The sequence below is a fragment of the Zymoseptoria tritici genome, chromosome 18, assembly GCF_000219625.1.
Source record: "Zymoseptoria tritici IPO323 chromosome 18, whole genome shotgun sequence".
In the NCBI taxonomy this organism is placed as follows: domain Eukaryota; kingdom Fungi; phylum Ascomycota; class Dothideomycetes; order Mycosphaerellales; family Mycosphaerellaceae; genus Zymoseptoria; species Zymoseptoria tritici.
Window position 1 is genome coordinate 227,266 of NC_018201.1, and position 20,869 is coordinate 248,134.

Sequence of the window (20,869 nt, forward strand, 5' to 3'; positions counted from 1 at the left end):
GGCGGGTCCTCCACGCTTCCATTCAGTTTCGTCAAGATTCCGACTCTCTTCGCCAGCTGGATTACCTCGCCTGCGTTGCTATCAATCAATTCCGCCCTATTAGCCGAGCAAAGATAGCAACGCAGGGACGACAAATTTCGTCGGGAATCGTGAGGCCCCTGATCCTCAAGCGCATGAGTTGCATCACGGCCGATCAGTCCAAGATTTTACCGATGTCAAACTGGAAATCCAAGCAAGTCCGACGAGCGGAAAGGCAGCACCGACAATTTTGGCCGTGAAGCTCAGCGTATCAATCAAGAGGCAAAAGTAGTCCTTCGGCGCTGATGCTGACGGTGTTGAGCGCACTGTGAGATCTCCTGATAGGCATGTCGAGACCTGTGATGGAGAACAAGGTGATGCACATTGCGTTGCTTGTCGCGGATAGATAGCATTCTCGGATGCGCTCCACATGGGTGCGTAGCGTATGTATTCAAGCCCTTCAAGAACCACATCTGCGCTCCAAAATGATGCCTTGCAGGGCGCTGGTACGGAGACGGAGGAATGAGAACGGTAGAGATCCTTGTCATGCAGGAGGACCAGGAGGCATAAGTCGATGCATTGTTGAAGTCCTCACAATACCCTGGAGCGATGCCACCTGCACGCGGAATCCGAGCTTCAGTCATCGAGAGGACTATCGCTGAGTTAGGAAGTGTTTCCTGCTTCCGCCAGCTGCACGGCACTAGGCGGTTCTTGCTTACCGAAGGCATGCTCGCAAGAGCTAAATGCTGTGGGAGGTAGCATGGCCGGGATTCTTAGTCGTCTGGACGTCTCTTCGTAGGAGCAGCATGTTTCGGTGGTCTTAGGTAAGCTCCTCCCGGGTTGCTGTGAAGCATGGCGTACACTTGAGGCAGAAAGACGATCGCCTTGATGCGACCAGTTCTCGTCCGCAAAGATCCTGCGTTAAGAAGGCAGCGCTCTCCTTGAGAAATTCGTGAGGGTGCGATTGCTGCTGTCGGTAGCTTTGAGCGGCGACATAAGATACGTAGGACCTTTGTAACAATCTATTGAATCCTGGCGAGTAAGTCTTTGCATTTGGGATCTCTGCAGAGCGTAACATTTCAATCGGATGGTGTGGATGTCTCCCGGAAACACCTTGCCTCTCTGCCATTCTTAAATAGAGAGAGACCAAGAAATCCGCGTTTGATGGCTCTGTGTCCAGGTCTCTCCGTGCATCAGATAGAGCAGACTTGATAAGCTTCGGATTTGGTCAGAATCGAGTATCCGAGAGTTCTCATCGACGACCTCCTTCTTCCGATCGCGTACCTTAACCCTATGCGCACGTGCACTCGGCTCCTCAAGCCATCGACATGCACCCGATCCTGCTTCGTTCGCTGCGACGAGGCCAACAAGAAGTCGACCGACGCTTCTCCGCGAAACAGCTCGGCGAGGTCCTGCTCGCCAATATGGTGGTGCTTCACCGTCCCTCGACGCTACGAAGAGCTGGCGCTTCTGCAAGACGTTGGCGGTCGATTCTCCCAACTTCGGAATGATGGATTTGTGCTTGGACGCAAGCCGCCGTGCGCTGGATGGCGGTAGGTGTCTTCCATCTTCCTGGCGCTGCAACTGCAGACACTATAATATTACGTCCTTCTCGTTCGCTCCTCCGTCTTCGCTAACTCGACTTGCATGACTGCACACAGCGGAATTTTTGCATTGGCTCCCTATCTTTCAATCGCTTCTCTCGCTCGGATTTGACGCGGCTCCTCTGCCGGTCCAAACGGCGGCTCGTGGCCAGGTGCTAATGCGTGGTGCCTGCCGATCGAAATGTATCGTGTGGTGTTCGTATCATCATCGCGAAGGGTGCTTACGGTCGAGTGTTGCGTGCCGAATTCGATAGCAGTGAACGTGCGGGCAGAGAAGTACCATTCTGAAATTAGTGGAGCATTTTGTCGGGATGCTCGGCGAGTCGATGTCGTGATTGTGTGGGGTTTTCTTTTTAAGATTGTTCTCCGGCGCGAGAGCTGTGGACGGGATTTCAGGTTGTGATGAGATAGTATAGCGGTAAGCTGATCTTGCCGTTGCTGCATCGAGTCTGTTGCCGTAGCGTCTCCTGACCTTGCCCTCTCTCGCCTCCACTACCGTCTTCATCTCCGCCGCGCTCATGTCCTCTCTCATCCTCCTCATATGCATTCCCATGCCCATCATCATCTGCGATGAATTCCCAGTCCTCGACTACTCAAAATTTCTCCGCTCGCATCCATAAAGTCCACATCATTCCCCTTCAACTTTTCGCTCTGTCCTCCCCACCGCCCTCTCGATTCTCTCATCGGTCTTTGCAGGCAACGCAAGGTTCCCACTGCCGATTCTCACGTGTCCAGGGCCTCCCTCCTTCACGATGGAAGAATGCCGTCTCGCCAACGCTGCCTCTTCATGTTTTCGGACAAAGCACTGCTCATCAGAGCCGGGTCAATGGCCGAGTCGGCGCCTGGCGGATGTTCCATCTCGATTTGAGTGGCATTGAGCATGTCTTCATCCACTTCAGCAGGATCAAGCTCCGTCGTCTCCATCCACTTCAGCAGGATCAATCTCCGTTGTCTTCGTCCACTTTAGCAGCATCGATCGCCAGGGTGGAGCGCGCCTCCGCCTTCGCCGCAATGTCGGCCATTATTTGACGAGTGATTGCTGACAATCCGTAGTTCCAGTGCGTGTGGCACCAGGCGGCTGCATTTCGCAAGGCGTGGCAGTCTCGGCGGAGCAGCGCACGAGGAGTCGTGGAGGTGGAGGGGTCGGCGGATTGGAGGAATGGAGGATCCGAGGGGGAGGAGTGGTCAACGGACATTGGAGTGGCGGATCGAGGATATGGACATATCGGCGGGGTGGATGTGTCGGAGGGGTGGAGACATCGGCGGGTTGGAGACTTCGGCGGGTTGAAGACTTCGGCGGGGTGGAGATGTTGGCGGAGAAGATTGATCGGTGGAGGTGTCGGAGGAGAGGGAGGACGGAAAAAGGATCAACAGCAACTTGAAAGGTCCCGCCGGATGGAGGTGCTTCCCCGCGAAAGTCAACCCGATTCAGATATTGGTGTGCCTCAGGCATGTTCGGGCAGATCTGACTGCAATTCGGGCAGATCTGACTAAAATTCGGTCAGATCTGACCAGAAACAACATCAACAACACACTCCACTTCATCTTTCGACTTCCTATTCAGTACCGACACAACATGGCGACAGTCTCCCAAATCCTGTCCCAGCATGGCCATATCGACATCCGTCGTTCAAACCGCGGTTGCATGAATAAACATGTTCGACTGCCATCGTCAACTTCAAGCCACACGAGATGCTCATTGGCGGTTCGTACATCTTCAACACCGCACCCATCCTGACCGCCGAGAAACTCTCATTGCCAATGGCAAATTGGAGAGATGATGGGGTGGACGACAACATGGCGTAGTAGGAGAAGGCGAGGATAAACTTGCGAAAGGCAACTTCATGGTCTCTGCGAACGTTGAGGTAGGAGACATCGAAACGCTGCGAATCCATGAATTGACCTGAACACAGGCCGCCCTGAAAGCAGTGCTGCATCCGATCTCGAAGCAGTGCTATATACAATCTCAAAGCGATGGCAGTGCTGGATACCATTTCGAAGACGGCCACGAGTCCCAACTCGCGGATCTTTCCACGGGAGATGATCTCGAACACGTTCGCACCTTTACTCGGGATGGAAGCGCTGCCAGCGATGGAGGGGAGTGTACTGGATATACCGCAGCTTGGAGCATCCGAGTTGTCAATTGCAGAGCGTGCAAATCGGCAGGAAGGACGTCTTGGTCAAAGTTCACTGCTCGTTTCCAACGACCCAGCTCGAAGGCACAAGAGAAGACGAAGGCCGACAATTGACACCGCCAGGCGTCATCATGCAATCGCAGAGTCATGCAGTCCTGCGGTGATGAATCATCGCCGGCGAGCCGTGCCTGGGTCTTATCGTCCAATCGATCCGGGAACATCGTCTCGCCGCCACCCGCACGTCCACTGCTTCGCACAGTCGTAGCTTGATTCCCTTGGGCACTTCGTAATGGCACTTCTCAATCTCGTCTCTCGACAATCCCCTTAACCTTGGAGCCAATTTGTCCGCAGCACTGCAAGAACAAGTCACCGGCATGTTTCCATCCGTCCATGAAGTGCAGCAACGGCAGTCAACTTCTTCTCCGGCGCCTCGTACTTGGAAGCAAACTCGAATGTCGTCACTTCCGGATCCTTATCGAACTATGCGTGCTCATTTCAGCTGCTCGTATGGCGTCACTTTCGCATTCTCATCGAACGATGGTCCTCTTGGCTACTCCTGCAGCGTCATTCTGCATTCTGATCTAACGATGCTTGCTTCTTACAGCTGCTCGTGCGTGGTCATATTCGGATCCTCATCGAATGGTCTCCGTTCAGCTGATCGTGCGACACGTTGCGGAGGTCGTCCTCGTTGTGGTCGAGTTCCGCAGGTAGATCAAGTGTTCACGAGAGGAGCGGTGTAAAGAACGGTGAGGGAGGGAGGAGTCGAGGTGATGTAGGAGATCCAGGAGAGGTTGATGAGGAGGTCGATAGTAAGTGCCAAGGCAAATTCCGAGGGTGAGGTGGAAGTGTGATTGGAGGGTGAAGTGTGATTGTGAACCCGAAACTTGAAAGCAGGGAGCTTTACTCCCGGATTCCGGCTCGATCCGTACCGCTCCGCCCCGCCCGTCCGTCCCTCCGCCCGTCCGCCCGCCTCCGCTTCGCACCCGCGTCTCTGACCTCACTGCCTCCATCGAGAGTGGGAGTGTGCGCGCAAGGTCCTGGCTTCGGTGTTTCATCACATACCGACACCACCCAGATTGGCTTCCTCTTGCCAAACAGCTGGCCTCTGCGCTAACTATTCACCCTCTCTCCGTCGTCATCATGGATGATTAAGAATACCTCGATCCGGACTTGAACGATACCATCCTCAGTGGCGATGTTACACCCGTAATCGCTAAGACAAGGAACGAATACTGAGCCCAAGTCGACTGCAGTACAGAGAACGACAAATTTTGGCCGAAGTCATGCGCGGCTCGCAAATTCCGACCATCGCGGAGGATGAGAGCTTCCCACGACCAAGCATGGGAGACGGAAGGCATACGCCGGACCAATGTGCGACGACGGATAGTTCTGATCTCGATCCACCTCCAGTTGCGCATTTCGAGCTGAGCAGCCAGGAGTCCAAGCCGAAGGAAGTCTCTCCGCCACCGATCGTTGCGCGGCTCGCAGCTGCCGACCATCGCGGAGGGTGAGAGCTTCCCGCGACAAACAGTGGACACGGAAGACATACGGGCAATCAGGCTATCAGATCAAAGTGCGACAATCCGCAGTTCTGATATCGGTCCACCCCAGTCACACATTTTGAGTGAAATTGCCGAGCCGATCAAATTCCATTATTGCCATCTTACGCCTGTCTATGGAGTTTTACCTCGGACGCAGAAGTCCCTCGCTATCCTTCTCCAGGCCTCGACTCGTCTTCGCCAACCTGCGACATACCGTGACTGCGCATTTTCCTCCGTGGGCATGAAACATGCAGCGCTTCTCCAACGTCAAAACACTGCGCAGGACGGAACCGTCGGACAAGCAAGGGAATTCCCCGAACCATCAATATCGGCGCGGGATAGCGGCGGTACTCAGAACTGGATGAAACGCAGTAGTTAGCCTTAAGCGAACACGTTTCACCTTCATCACCCTCCTTCTCCTCCAAAACACCTTTCCAGCTGCACTATTCTGCGGAGTATATCTCGCAGTTAATCACCGTCATGGCCGCTATGACTAATACAGAAGACGCACTGCGGGCGCCGCCAACTACAAAGTCAATTATTACACAGAAGCAGAGCCTTTCTTTTTAGACTATTCGCCTGGGAGCTTTGAGTAGCTGTACCCTTTGAGGATGCGAAGAACGCGCGGCTAAAAATTGCCCACATTTTATAGCGGTCTCACTTTTCGTAGACCACAAGTCCCTGAGTACCTTCCACAGGCTAGTCATAGTACTGCTGCCAGAAGGTCAGCACTTTCCTGGCAGAATTACAACAGCTCTTCAACATCGCTTTCCGGTTCCGATTCGCAACCTCTATCCGGCAGGGTAGAGTCTACATTTAATCAAAACGACCGGCTCGAGAGCTTAGTTAGGTCTGCTGCCGCACACACTGACCTTGCACTGCGAACCACAGAAGATCCGATGCTTACGATGTTTGTAATGCTGGCAATCGCAATAGCAACTTCCAAGAGGCCTCCTATTAATTATATTACCATTATGGGCCTCATTTCAGCCGACTACGAACACACCCAGCTATCCGCGGCAGGTTCCTGCCGATGGTGCAGTATCCTATCGATGCGTCTTTCTGCCTTTGGACAAACTCCGTTATAATAACAGCTACGTTGATTCTGGAAGGCCGATCGATAGCGTCTCGTGTGGAAGTGGATCGCAAATCCTGGCGATTCTCATAGAAAATAGCACGTGATCAAAAAGCGGAAAAAGAATAATACTGATTTATGAGGGCGAAGGCCCTTAAGCTATATAGACTAACTGAAACGAGCGAGTTATGTAATAATGACGAGCCTTCAAGTGAAACGGTGCCTAAGGCTTTAAGGGTTTAAGTAAACCTGAGCGAGGTTTTTGGTGTTTTTGAACATCCTCCCCTTTGCTAAATGCGTAACCTTAAGCGTTTGTAATAACCTTAATTAAAGGCTTAGGTTATATGCTAATGCTCTTAAGTAGGTGTGCGTAATCTCGAATGAACGAGCGTAATCTAGGAGGTCCGTAATTGCTCGGAAGGTAAGGGCTCAAGTGCAATCGTCTAGCTAATTCTAGTAGGTAAATAATCTAATTTACGTACTATTACAAGCCTTAAGCTAGTAACTGCTGGCACGTAGTCGAATTTACTAGCAGGTCGCCCCTCTAAGGGCACAAAAGCGACTACGTTCTTCTTTTTAAACCCTCTCTCTTTTATTAACTTCCGCAACCCTTTCCTTCCCTTTTCCTTAGACCTTTATATAGTCTACGATTACTATACCTTACAATATTACAACACACCTTAAGCAATAGTCGCTATAGCGAAGGGTAACGAAGACAAGCGCAAGAAAGACGATAAGAGCAAGGACGACAAGGTCGACAAGCAGCTCCGCCGATCTCCTTATAAACTAGCCCCTAAGTTCCCTCCTGCGAAGGCTGTTTAAAGTGCTATTAAGATAGTTAAGCGCGGATACTTAGATGTAAGGATGTTAACTTAAGCATTTAGCTCGGTCTTAAGTAGCAAGAAGCAGCCGTTACGAGCTGCTGCTACCTAAGAATTAATAGACAAGTTTGCTTTAAGGAAACTCTACGTCTAACCTAATATTATATCTCGGCGTAACCGTATAGAGTACACCAAATTCGGGTATAAGCAAGCCACCGGTTATAAGTCGGCATACGATGCTTATCGAGATAGGCTTAATATATCTGCCTTAAGCCTTAGGTCTAAGCTACTAGGCACACGCGCTCCTACAAGCAACAATTACGAAATTCCTTAGCGCAACCCTTAACTAGCGAACTAGGGTCGTAGCTTAAGGAGTCGCACTGCCGCATAAGGTTAGGACCCTACGATGCCTCGCAACGTCCTTAACCGCTCTCCGGATCTTCGTAGCTTGTACCCTAAGCTAGATCGCTTCGACCCTTAAGGAAACATCGATAGCACTACTATATACGCCTCTGTCGGCGCTCGACTTAAAGCTCTCCTTACTCCTAACCTAGCCTCTAATCGCATCGCGGTTACGGACGCATAGATAAGGGAAGTAATGTATTATCTGATTATAGTGTCGAATGCGCCTATCAAGTACCTTTAGCAATTCCTAGCTGCCTTTACGATTTCCTAACTTAATGCCTTAATCGACGGACTTTAAGTGTTCAAGCTAGGCGATCTGCGCAGCTTAGACTAGCGTAAGTCGGACGGTTACCTTATTAGGGCCTACAAGCAATAGCGTCTAGTCTCTCTTTTTACTTAAGCTCTCGGTAGTAGCCCTTAAGAAGGCAACTATAGCTGCGAGTCCGGCAAGCGTAAGGCTAGGCCCTTTAAGTTATGCTACAGTAGTAGAGGCTGCTTTAGCTGCTATGCTAACTACAGCTATACTAACTATTACGATCGCTGTTCGGTTAGAGATTCTAAACTCTAGGGAAAGACTAGGACTAAGAAGAGGAACCCGAAGGCTAAGGAAGGTAATAACGATGTAGAGGACGAGTAGGTGGACTTTAAGGAGGAAGTCTTAATTCCGCTCCTAGAAGAGCCTATCCAAGTGCCTTTAAGCCCGCCGCCTTCTAGTCCTAGACTATTCGATTCTGGGCCCGGTAGGGTTACTTAGCTGCTTAACCCCCTTCTTACTAGTTAGACGAATCTTGCCGACATAGAGGACATTAATTTAATAGCTGTCGCAGCTCGTTCTCCTAACTTAAGGGGTCCTTTGTCTGCTCGTAAGGAGATAGACACTACTCCTTCGCAGCTAGAGCGTCCTTACTTAGATCCTTTAAGGGGGTTCGGTAGATCTCCGGGTACTAGGCCTTTGTCCTTCTAGCTTCCTAAGAACTACGCCTAAGGAATGCCTATAACTATAGATAACAGGTATCGCCGCGACAACCCTTAAGCTATGCGTACGACCCGTCCGGCTAACGTACCTCTACTCTTCCGCACCGGGCAACAAGGCCCTCCTTAAACGCCTTCCCGACCGGCACCTAATCTCTTTCTAACAGGCGATCGTTAAGGCACTTAAGCGCTAGGGCCCCCTAGTATAAGTAATCGCTAGGGCCCGCCCCCTCGGCCGAGCACTATGCCTACTGCCGTTCAAGCTCCGGTTCGAAACGCACTAGCCCTAGCCCGTTAATCTCTAAGCCCGCCGTTCTTCGATGCGGCAGAGGACTTTGTAGATCTAATGCATAAGGGAGAGAGACTCTCCTACGCTATCGATTAGACCTTAATACTAGCAAGGACGGGCTTAACTAAGGATTATAATCTAATCCTAACCTTCTCCGGCCGCCTTGTACATAAACTAGTGCTCCCCTTAAGCGGGTTCGCTACCTAGGGGAACCTATTCTTTAGCACAGCTCCTCGGGCTAATAATAGACGTTAAGGATACGGCGCAGAAGGCCTAACAGTCCCTCTAGGAAGCCAACGCACGCGCGTGTACACGGAGCACATCGAGCAGCTCTACCGCAACCGCTTTAACAAGCGCTACTCCGTATATTAAGTCGTCTAGATAGCTCTCTCGCGGGCTTAAGTGCGTCTTAGGGCTAATTAAGGCATTACTCCTTAGATGCTGCACTTGCAGGCGGTAATGTTAGCCCTTAAGACGCAGCTTATTACCAAGAAGGAAGAAGATGCTAAGAGGGAGCAGGCTAAGAAGGGTTAATTCGGGTCTAAGTAGGATCGGTAGAAAATTTATAGGCTTAAGTAGGAGCACCAAAAGCGTTGTTTTTCTTGTTTTTCTTTTTTCTAAGCCCCCTTATCTGCTAGGCTGTGCATACGATGCAATGCGATACGACGCTAGAAAGCCAGCGCGAAATAAATGTATAATAGCACTTAAGGACTGGCCTTAAGTATAAAAAACATAAAATGAAAACCCTCCGGGGGATCTATTAAACTTAGGCCCTCGCATTAACCTTTCGTTTGGACTTAAAGGTTGGCTTCCTTCGTAGCTACACCGCAGGATTACGAGGAGCTTCCCTTGTGTTCTAGGGTAGTCGTTAACGGGGAACAACCACAATAGTGTCCTCGTTATTACCCGACTCCCCTTAGGGTTTAAGTAGAGTCTCCTAGAGCTCGGAAGGGATTACAAGTAGTCCCTCTTCCGTTTCTTCTATAATAGGCTCCGTAGGGATAGGAACAGTTGCTGCAACAGGGTTAACTTAAGCGTCCTCCCTTAATGTTGCAGCTGCATTTACCGGATGCATAACCAGCTAACTTAAGGGTGCTAACTTCTTTAGCTCCCTAAGACGTTTCTTTTCGAGAGTAGCCTTAAGTTTCTCTACCTCCTTAGTATTATCTCGATTCGCGCGTGAAACATCTCTATGCTTCCTTCGGATCTTATTAGCAGCGAGTTTAAGCTTGTATTAAAACTTTGGCTAGACGGCCGAACAGACTGCACCTTCACGCGGTGGCCGTCGTAAGTACCTTCCTCGGAAGGGAAACTAAGACAGTCTGGAAGAAATCTGGAAGAAATCTGGAAGAAACCTCATCGAAAACCTCTCGAAATCCGCCCAAAATCCTTCTCGAAATCTGCCTCGAAAACCTCTCGAATCCGCCCGAAATCCTTCTCGAAATCCGCCTCGAAACACGAGCTACAACAGAACAACAGCACGATTCGAACGAATAGCCCCCTACGCTACGAACGAGAAGAAGAAAGAAGCAGTCCACTCTGCCCTATACGCGCACCTCCTCGAAATCCGAATCGAAATCGCACCTCTTTCCCTCTAGAGATTCGTCGCCTCTATGGAAAAGTGCACTTCAAAGAGCTAGAACTCGGTGGAATCTACAACTCTGCGATCAACCTGCGTAGCTATATGCGCTAGAAGGCGGCATATAGTTCCACAAAGGCATATTGAGGACAAGAGAAGGCAGCGAGTTGGACAGCTGCTTTTTGCGCCTCTTGCGCTGCATCTGCATCTCTTTCGAATTCGCAGCGTGTGTGCGAAGCGGAAGGATCCGCTGAAAATTCTGCAAAAGCTTGGCGCGAAAATTCTGCAGCCTTAGGCTGTGTGTGCGAAGCGGAAGGATCCGCTGAAAATTCTGCAGCCTTGGGCTGCAACACTCGTTTGATTTCCTTTGTCTCGCATTTGTTTCAAGTCCTTTGGCATTGCCTTAGGCACGGGGTCTCCCCTAAGGTCAAAGAATACCGAAAAATCTGATTGTAACTAGATCTACTGCTTTGCCTTTATGGCAAAGCCGTCCTACATAGTCTTGGACTCCGAAAGGACGTAAATGGAACAAACAAACAAACAAACAAACAAACAAAACTTTGGCTAATCGTTAGTTTTTAAAGAATCTAAAGGTTTGCCCTCCCCTAAAAGGAATCGAAGGGCTCCTAACTGTTTAAGCTGCTGTAAAGACAACTTGTCCCACTTCTGTTTAGGAATAGTCGCTAGAGTAGAGAAACTTAAGCGTAGATTAAGTATAAGATTATTACGCAAGGAGTCCTTAAACTCCTAGCTAGCGGCCTTAAGTAAAATCTCCTGTCTACAGCGCTTCTGCTAGTCCCTAAAACTAGTGCAGTTAGCGCGGATAAGGCGATTACTATGCACTTAATACTTAACCACAGAACCGTCGTAGGATTCTAAGGTATATGTACTAAGCTAGCTTCGCTTAATTACCTTAAAGGGACCTACGAAGGTCGGTTAGAGCTTCGTCTTAGTCTTATTTAAGACAAGAACAAAGTCTCCCTCGATAAACTTACTATTAGTTTCCTTAAAGGTGTGCCTACTAATAGCGCCGGCTCTTACTGCTTTCGCAAGCAGCTTTTCTGCGGTAATCGTCCTGGCGTTCTGCATTACTTAATGCCTAGATTTAGGATCCTTAGGCTTAAGCTGCATTAGACGTAGGTACGGATAATCCTTAAGTATTCGGGGCTGCTGGCCGAATAAGAGGAAAAACGGGCTGTATCTACAACCGGACTAGGCCCGGATTCAACTTAAATACAGCGCCTTAGGAAGGTATAGGTCCTAAGCGTGCACGCTTTTACTATAGCATATCTTAGAGAGGATCCGGCCGAGAACGCCGTTTAAGGCTTTAACCTTCCCGTTCGTGCGGGGATAGTAGGGCGTCGTTAGCCTATAGTTAGCTTAAAGGGTATCTATGAGGATATTAAACGCCTTGCTTATGAAGTTGGATCTATTGTTACTAAGGACTTCCCTTAGGGGTCCAAAGTTCGTATAGATCTCTTCTTAAACAAAACGAGCGACCGTCTCGGTTTCCTAATTCGAGGTGGCCCTTGCAACCAGCTAACTAGTAGCATAATCCACGGCTGTGATAATGTACTTGTTACTATTAAGTATAACAGGCATTAGACCGACAACATTAATCGCCTAGCGCTTAAATAGCTTAAGCTTGGAATTAGCTTAGTAGAATCGCGGCTCCTATAGGGGACTCCGGGACTTCTTCTTCGTGGCTTGACACTAAGGGCAGGTGAAAGCGTAGTTATAAATATCCTATTTAAGTAACTACTACTAGCCCCTTACTCGAAGAATGCTACAGACGCCGGGTAGTACGAAGTGCCCGTAGTTATTGTAGCAGCGTTTAAGGAAGTCCTACCGGAATTCCGGATCTACGTAGGGTACAAGGCTTCTATTAGCTTCGCGATAATACAGGAGGTCGTCCTTAAGGACAAGATCTGACACCTTCTTTTTAATTAAGCGGCTTAGCTTCTTGTTCTCGGGCATCTCCCCTATAGTTTTAAAATAGATTACTCTATTAACTACCTTACGCTCGGAGAATCCTCGAATGATCGTTCCCCTTGTAGCGTTTTCCTTAAAGGAGCGAGGCAAGGCGGTTAAGAAGTCCGCAGGCTTAAGTAATTAATCCCCTAGCTATGTAGAACCCTCCCCTGCTATGTTAGCTAGGGTCGCTTCTATTAAGTCCGGCCGGCGGGAGAGGGCATTAGGAACGATGGCCTCACTCCCCTTGCGGTAGCGGATGTCGATGTTTGTTTGTTTGTTTGTTTGTTTGTTTGTTCTATTTACGTCCTTTCGGAGTCCAAGACTATGTAGGACGGCCTTGTAAGCAAGGCAGTAGATCTATTTACAATCAAATTCTTTCGGTATTCTTTGACCTTAGGGGAAACCCCGTGCCTAAGGCAAAATGCTAAAGGACTTTAAAAGCAGCGTAGAACAAAGGAAATCCAACGAGTGTCGTGTAGCCGGGGCTACAGAATTTTCGCGCCAAGCTTTTTGCAGAATTTTCAGCGGATCCTTCCGCTTCGTACGCACGCTGCGAATTCGAAAGAGAGAGAGAGGAAATGCATTGCAGTGCAAAAAGTAGTGCAGGAGCGACGTAGCTGCGCAAGCAGCTACGCAAGCAGCTATCTAACCCGCTGTCTCTTTCTCTTGTCCTTAATATGCCTTTGTGGAACTATATGCCGCTTCTAAACGTATACAGCTACGCAGGTTAATCGCAGAGTTGTGGATTCCATCGAGTTCTAGCTCTTTAAAGTGCATGTATGCTTCCTTTCGAAGGTAACGACGTCTCTACTAGAGAAGGGACATGCAATTTCGATTCGGATTTCGAGGAGGTGCGCGTATAGGACAGAGTGGACTGCCTCTTCTTCTTCTTCTTCTTCTTCTTCTTGTTCGTAGCGTAGAGAGCTATTCGTTCGAATCGTGCTGTTGTTCTGTAGCTTGTGTTTCGAGGCGGATTTCGAGAAGGATTTCGGGCGGATTTCAAGAGGTTTTCGAGGAGGTTTCTTCCAGACTGTCTTAGTTTCCCTTCTAAGGAAGGTACTTACGACGGCCACCGCGTGAAGGTGCAGTCTGTTCGGCCGTCAGCGGATGTCGATGTCGTAAGCTTGAAACTCCTTAATCCAGCGTACAAGTCGCTTAGTTGGAGTCTTCGAGGTTTTTAGGTACTGTAGGCTGTAGTAATCTGTAATTACTTAAGTCTTGGTCCTATTGTCGATGTAGTAGTTCCATTTTCGAAGGGCTTCCTTAATAGCAAGGAGCTCCTTCTCGTGCACTGGATAGTTTAGTTCTGCCCCTTGCAGCTTGCGGCCCTCGAAAGCAACCGGATGTAATTTCCTATTAGAGTTAGCTTAATGTAGGACTGCACTAAGCGCCTACTTACTTGCATCCGTTTTAATAATAAAGGGCTTCTTAGTGTCTAGCATAATTAGCACTAGCTCGCTACACAGGGCTTCCTTAAGCTTCGCAAAAGCGATAGTGCACTAGGCAGTCTACTTAATAGGGCGCTTCTTCTTAGCACGTAGTAGCAAGTTATCTTCCTTAAGGAGGTCTAATAGCGGAGCAGCGTGCCTAGCAAAGTCTCTAACGTACTTGCGGTAGAAGGAAGCTAGCCTAATAAACTGCCGTACTTCTTAAGCGTTAGTCGGCTGTAGCTAATCTCTAACAATAGAGATCTTGTCTTTTATAGGCCTGACTTAATTGTAGCTTACTCGATGTCTATAGAAGTCGAATTCCTTAACCCTAATGTAACATTTCTTAGGGGAGTAATACAGCTCTTAAGACCGCAGGACATCCAGGACTTCCTTTAAGTAGACTTCGTGTTCCTCTAGGGTCTTAGAGAAAATCACGATGTCGTCTAAGTAAACTACATATGTCTTGTAAAGGTGCTTTCTTAGAGCTTCGTTTATTAAGCTCTAGAAGCTTGCCGGTGCATTGTATAGGCTAAAGGGCATTACCTTAAAGTAGTATTTGCCCTAGCGAGTGTTAAACGCTGTCTTATGCTAGTCCTCTTCCTTTACCTTTAATTGCTAGAACCCGGAGGTTAAGTTAATCTTAGTAAAGTACCTTAAACTATAAAATATATCTAAGTAGTCAGAAATCCGAGGTAGGGGGAATCGATCCTTAACGGTAGCGTTATTTAGAGCCCTGAAATTAACGCACATTCGCTATTTCCCTCCTAGTTTGGGTATAAGTAACATAGGGCTTCCCTAAGCCGATTGGGATTTGTTAATTAACCTACGCTTCTAGAGTTCCTCGATTTAAGACTCCTGTTTAAGCAATTAGGCATAAGATAGCTAGTAAGGCTGTTAATTGATCGGCTTGTAGTCCCTAGTGTCGATTAAATGCATAATAAACCGGTCCTTCGGTAGCTTGTTAGGCAAGGAAGATCTAAACAGATCCCTGTTGTCTAGGATAATGCGGCTTAAGCTGGATTCCTTACTTGAGGGAGGAGGAACATCGTCTTCCTTAAGGGACATAGGGTCGTCCTTAGGATCGCGTTCCCTCTCCTGTTGCCGCTCCTAGTATTTATCTATGTTTAAGAGATATAAGAGCATATTAGGATTAACGTTAAGTAAATCCTCTAGTTCCTTAAGGGTACAGAGGTCCTTATCTACCGGAACGCTCCTTAAGTTAGGAGCGTATCTAGAGTATAGTATAGCGTACTTAACACTGTTGTCGTATAAGTACACCTTGTTCGTAAAGAAATTAATAGTCGGGCAGTACTACCTGAACTATTTAAGGCTAAGGATTACCTCGTAATTAGCGAGATTAAGCACTCGGGCAGTAATTTCCTCCTTAAAGTTACGCAGCTAGTAAGGCAGCTTAACCCTAAGGGTTGTCTCTATTGCTGTGCCGTTAGGCAGAACCACAGTTTGGGAATCTATAGCTACTTAAGCCTCCGGAAACTAGTCCGCGATCGTTCGTAAGACGTATACACGCGTAGCCCTAGTATCGAACAGGAACTTGGCCTTAACAGAATGCTTACTTGAACCTAAGCGTCCAGAGGTAACCAAAAGGTTTAGTCCTATAGCGTTAAGGTAGTTAAGTTAAGTATTAGGAGGGGTCCTAAGTAATAAGGGCGACGCGACAGACGACTTAGAATCCTTAGCATCTAAGTCGCTGTCTATTTTTTTGTCGGCTTGCTTAAGCCCCCCTTGCGTCTGTTGTAGTCGTCCTGCTTCTTCTGCAAGTCTAGCTTAAGCTTCTTCTAACAGCGATACTAGGTATGTCCGGCGACTCCGCAGTTATAGCACTTTAAGGAATACTCCTAAGCCGGTAGCTTAGAGCTGTTGTCGTTGGCTATGTGTTTAAGGGCAGCGGCAACATACTCTACGGTAGTCTTGTTTACCTTTCTTAGTTTAAAAGCCTTCCTAGCAAGAGCATTGCGGTTTTCCTTAAAGGTAGGGGCATCTATTCTTAGGCCCCTTTAAGAATCTACGACCTCCTAGTTAGCTGCGTCGATAGCTTAAGCCTAGTCTATAATCTCCTATAGTCTAGCCTTTTAAGGGGTAAGCTTGTGTCGAATAAGCTCCGCTCGAATCGATAGCTTAAGCCTATTAAAGAAGATAGTAGTATTAGAGAAGTTATTAGGCCTTAGCTTAAGTATGCGAGCTACGGAGAGGATTTTGTAATAGAAGGTAATAACACCTCCTGTTTGCTTAAGAGCTCGGTATTGTCTCTAGAGCTTCTCTTAGTAATAATAATCTTGGAAATAGGAGACGAGGTTGCCGAGCATTAAGTTAAGGGTATAGGTTCCCTCGATAATTTTAAGCATACAAGTCTCTTCCTGTTCCTCCTACTAAGCAAGGGCGTTACGCTATATCTAGCTACCTACTAATTCGATAAGGTTAGCCTCGGATAGGCAGATACCCCTCTATCTTAGGGCAATCTAAGACCTTAAGTAACGCTCTATAGACCTGACCCAGATATTAGCAGCGTTGTTTCGAGTGTTTCCCTAGTATAGCTCTAGTGCCCGGACGGAAGCCTTAATAGAAGTATCTAAGGAATTAAGGGGAGTTGTATCCCTGCCTAGTGTTCTAGACGTATAGCGATAGGGACGACTTGGTCCCTTATCGTTACTTAAGCCGTGTCTAGGGTTATCTCCTCGATATAGGGATGGCTTAAACCGTACGGCTCCTAGCTCGCTTAGTCCCTGGATAGGCCTATTAGCAGATCCTGCTCGAACAGGCTCCTAGGACAAGCGGGTGTTCTCGGCCTAAAGTCGGACAGCGTCCGCTTTAAGTCGATTAATATGTTCCTCTATCTCCCTTAAGGCGGCTATATACTCGCTGAAACGAGTAGGGCCTAAGCCTACATTCGTAGTAGTAGGTCGGCTTAGTTAAGTAGGAGTTCGGAAGGTAATATTAGCTCTAAGTAGAGCTAGGGGATCCGTCTAAGGATCTCCTTTAGGGAAGAGACGAGCAGTAGTAGATAGTGCCGCCCCTACATCGCTATCTCGTTCCTTAATACGATTAAGTTCGCTAATTAGGCTTAGATAGCCTTCCCTATCTTCCTTAAGCCTTTCTCCTTTAGCGACTGTTAGGTTTAAGTCGTAGGAGGAAGGAAGCTCTATAGTCCCTTCGGCTTAGCTAGTAACGGACATCTTGTCTTAGTAGGATAGGTTGTTAATCGAACTAAATTAAGTTGCTGTTATTGTTGCTTCCGGTAACTTAAAGGGTTATAACTTCCTCCTTATAGTTCCTTAAGCGGCTAGGCAGCTCTGGCTATTATCGTGTTCAAACATAGCGCGCTTTAAGCGTTTAGGTAACTAGTTTTAAGTGCGGTAATTCTACGCTTTAAGTCTTAAACTTAAGGCAAAACGAGTTTTGCGTTAACGTTTAAGTAGAAGTTAGCAATCTAGTATATATAGCACCGCCGAGTAAATCGCTATATATAGGACCCCTAGCTATAGAAAACCCGGTGCTTCTAGTTAGGTGTATAGTCTAAGTAGAAAGTCCGGTATAGTCCATAGGTCTAAGGAGGTCTTAAACCAGAGTCGTTTTAAGCTAGTTTGATTAAATAGGCAATAAATCGAGCATCCGGCCAGCTCTAACCCTTAAGTAGCAGAGCTAGCCGGTAAGACGGCTAAGGAGCTGCCTTAAGTGCTCTTAGCTACTAGATAATCAAAAAGCGGAAAAAGAATAATACTGATTTATAAGGGCGAAGGCCCTTAAGCTATATAGACTAACTAAAACGAGCGAGTTATGTGATAATAACGAGCCTTTAAGTGAAACAGTGCCTAAGGCTTCAAGGGTTTAAGTAAACCTGAGCGAGGTTTTTGGTGTTTTTGAACACACGCTTTGTCGGACCCTGCTAGTTTATGAAGAATTAAAGACAGGCTTCTACGCATCGTCCTTGCTCCGTACCTCCCGTCCTACTTCCATCGACTTCCATCGACTTCCATCGAAACTACATTCTGCTTACCTTTCGTGTCGAGCCGTTAAAAAAGGCAGCGACCTTTCGTACTCCGCCTACGACGCCAACTACTCGTCCGCCGCATCCTTCTAACCGCCCACCGGCACACATCTGTCTATCTGCCCCGAAGCGCTATCAATCGCACCTCGCATTTCCGGATCCATTCCTACGAGGCGTTGGACTGCTGCTCTGCCCATCCGCCTTGATTACGTACACATTCTGCTACTGTTCCATCCGCGGCGTCGAAGGAGTGGAGTTCTCGAAGTATTCGAGTCTTTAATGCTGCCCGTTTTTGAACAGCTCGGCTAACTAACAGACGCTGCAAGTACCTGTGCCAGCGCTGTAACTCGATGGGATACCGGCAAGTTCGATGCATTAGGGCGGACTTCGCTCTGTCACGAGCCAGGCGGGTTAGCTGGTTCGAGGCGAACCAACCGGAACGTACGAAGGTGCAGGAAAGCAAGCATGAGTTGTGGCCTTCAAGGCGAGAGATGACGAGGAATGGTATTGCCCATTAATGAGCTCACTGTGATGATGATCAAAAAGCGGAAAAAGAATGATACTGATTTATAAGGGCGAAGGCCCTCAAGCTATATAGACTAACTGAAACGAGCGAGTTATGTGATAATAACGAGCCTTTAAGTGAAACGGTGCCTAAGGCTTTAAGGGTTTAAGTAAACCTGAGCGAGGTTTTTAGTGTTTTTGAACATCCTCCCCTTTGGTAAATGCGTAACCTTAAGCGTTCGTAACAACCTTAATTGAAGGCTTAGGTCATATGCTAATGCTCTTAAGTGGGTGTGCGTGATCTTGAACGAGCGTGATCCAGGAGGTCCGTGATTGCTCGGAAGGTAAGGGCTTAAGTGCAATCGTCTAGCTAATTCTAGTAGGTGAATAATCCAATTCACGTACTATCACAAGCTTTAAGCTAGTAACTGCTGGCACGTAGTCGAATTCACTAGTAGGTCGCCCCTTTAAGGGCACAAAAGCGACTACGTTCTTCTTTTTAAACCCTCTCTCTTTTATTAACTTCCGCAACCCTTTCCTTCCCTTTTCCTTAGACCTTTATACAGTCTACGATTACTACACCTTACAACATTACAACACACCTTAAGTAATAGTCGCTATAGCGAAGGGTAACGAAGACAAGCGTAAGAAAGACGATAAGAGCAAGGACGACAAGGTTGACAAGTAGCTCCGCCGATCTCCTCGCAAACTAGCCCCTAAGTTCCCTCCTGCGAAGGCTGTTCAAAGTGCTATTAAGACAGTTAAGCGCGGATACTTAGATGTAAGGATGTTAACTTAAGCATTCGGCTCGGTCTTAAGTAGTAAGAAGCAGCCGTTACGAGCTGCTGCCACCTAAGAATTAATAGACAAGTTCGCTTTAAGGAAACTCTACGTCTAGCCTAATGTTATGTCTCGGCGTGACCGTATAGAGTACACTAAATTCGGGTATAAGCAAGCTACCGGTTACAAGTCGGCATACGATGCTTATTAAGATAGGCTTAACATGTCTACCTTAAGCCTTAGGTCTAAGCTACTAGGCATACGCGCTCCTATAAGCAACAATTACGAAATCCCTTAGCGCAACCCTTAACTAGCGAACTAGGGCCGTAGCTTAAGGAGTCGCACTGCCGTATAAGGTTAGGATCCTACGATGCCTCGCAACGTCCTCAACCGCTCTCCGGATCTTCGTAGCTTGTACCCTAAGCTAGATTGCTTCGACCCTTAAGGAAATATCGATAGCACTATTATATACGCCTCTGTCGGCGCTCGACTTAAAGCTCTCCTTATTCCTAACCTAGCCTCTAATCGTATCGCGGTTACGGACGTATAGATAAGGGAAGTGATGTATTGCCTAATTATAGTGTCGAATGCGCCTATTAAGTACCTTCGGCAATTCCTAGCTGCCTTTACAATTTCCTAACTTAATGCCTTAATCGATGGACTTTAAGCGTTCAAGCTAGGCGATCTGCGCAGCTTGGACTAGCGTAAGTCGGACGGTTACCTTATTAGGGCCTACAAGCAATAGCGTCTAGTCTCTCTTTTTACTTAAGCTCTTAGTAGCAGCCCTTAAGAAGGCAACTATAGCTACGAGTCCGGCAAGCGTAAGGCTAGGCCCTTTAAGTTATGCCGCAGTAGTAGAGGCTGCTTTAGCTACTATGCCAACTACAGCTACACTAACTACTACGATCGCTGTTCGGTTAGAGATTCTAAACTCTAGGGAAAGACTAGGACTAAGAAGAGGAACCCGAAGGCTAAGGAAGGTAATAACAATGTAGAGGACGAGTAGGTAGACTTTAAGGAGGAAGTCTTAATTCCGCTCCTAGAAGAGCCTATCTAAGTGCCTTCAAGCCCGCCGCCTTCTAGCCCCCGACTATTCGATTCTAGACCCGGTAGGGTTACTCAGCTACTTAACCCCCTTCTTACTAGTCGGACAAATCTTGCCGACATAGAGGACATTAATTTGATAGCTGTCGCAGCTCGTTCTCCTAACTTAAGGGGTCCTTTGTCTGCTCGTGAGGAGATGGACACTACTCCTTCGCGGCTAGAGCGTCCTTACTTAGATCCTTTAAGGGGGTTTAGTAGATCTCCGGGTGCTAGGCCTTTGTCCTTCTAGCTTCCTAAGAACTACGCCTAAGGAATGCCTATAACTATAGATAACAGGTATCGCCGCGACAACCCTTAAGCTGTGCGTACGACCCGTCCGGCTAACGTACCTCTACTCTTCCGCACCGGGCAACAAGGCCCTCCTTAAACGCCTTCCCGACCGGCACCTAATCTCTTTCTAACAGGCGATCGTTAAGGCACTTAAGCGCTAGGGCCCCCTAGTATAAGTAATCGCTAGGGCCCGCCCCCTCGGCCGAGCACTATGCCTGCTGCCGTTCAAGCTCCGGTTCGAAACGCACTAGCCCTAGCCCGTTAATCTCTAAGCCCGCCGTTCTTCGATGCGGCAGAGGACTTTGTAGATCTAATGCATAAGGGAGAGAGACTCTCCTACGCTATCGATCAGACCTTAATACTAG

General features: G+C 48.0%; 2 protein-coding genes across 2 annotated transcripts; one reads left to right on the plus strand and one right to left on the minus strand.

Annotated features, from left to right (window-relative positions):
- Positions 1-791: 791 nt before the first annotated feature.
- On the minus strand, positions 792-4,580 carry MYCGRDRAFT_111771 (uncharacterized protein; the record flags this gene model as incomplete). Its single annotated transcript, XM_003847072.1, has 8 exons — positions 792-934; positions 1,320-1,602; positions 1,848-1,906; positions 2,095-2,187; positions 2,667-3,112; positions 3,336-3,728; positions 4,015-4,110; positions 4,360-4,580. 8 exons carry the CDS (start codon positions 4,377-4,379, stop codon positions 792-794), a joined length of 1,533 nt encoding a protein of 510 aa, XP_003847120.1.
- Positions 4,581-4,838: 258 nt separating this feature from the next.
- Positions 4,839-5,436, plus strand: MYCGRDRAFT_106655 (uncharacterized protein; the record flags this gene model as incomplete). The annotated part of the gene is made up of 1 exon (XM_003847042.1): positions 4,839-5,436. The coding sequence occupies one exon, from the start codon at positions 5,041-5,043 to the stop codon at positions 5,266-5,268; it is 228 nt and encodes a 75-aa protein (XP_003847090.1).
- Between the last annotated feature and the right edge of the window lie 15,433 nt (positions 5,437-20,869).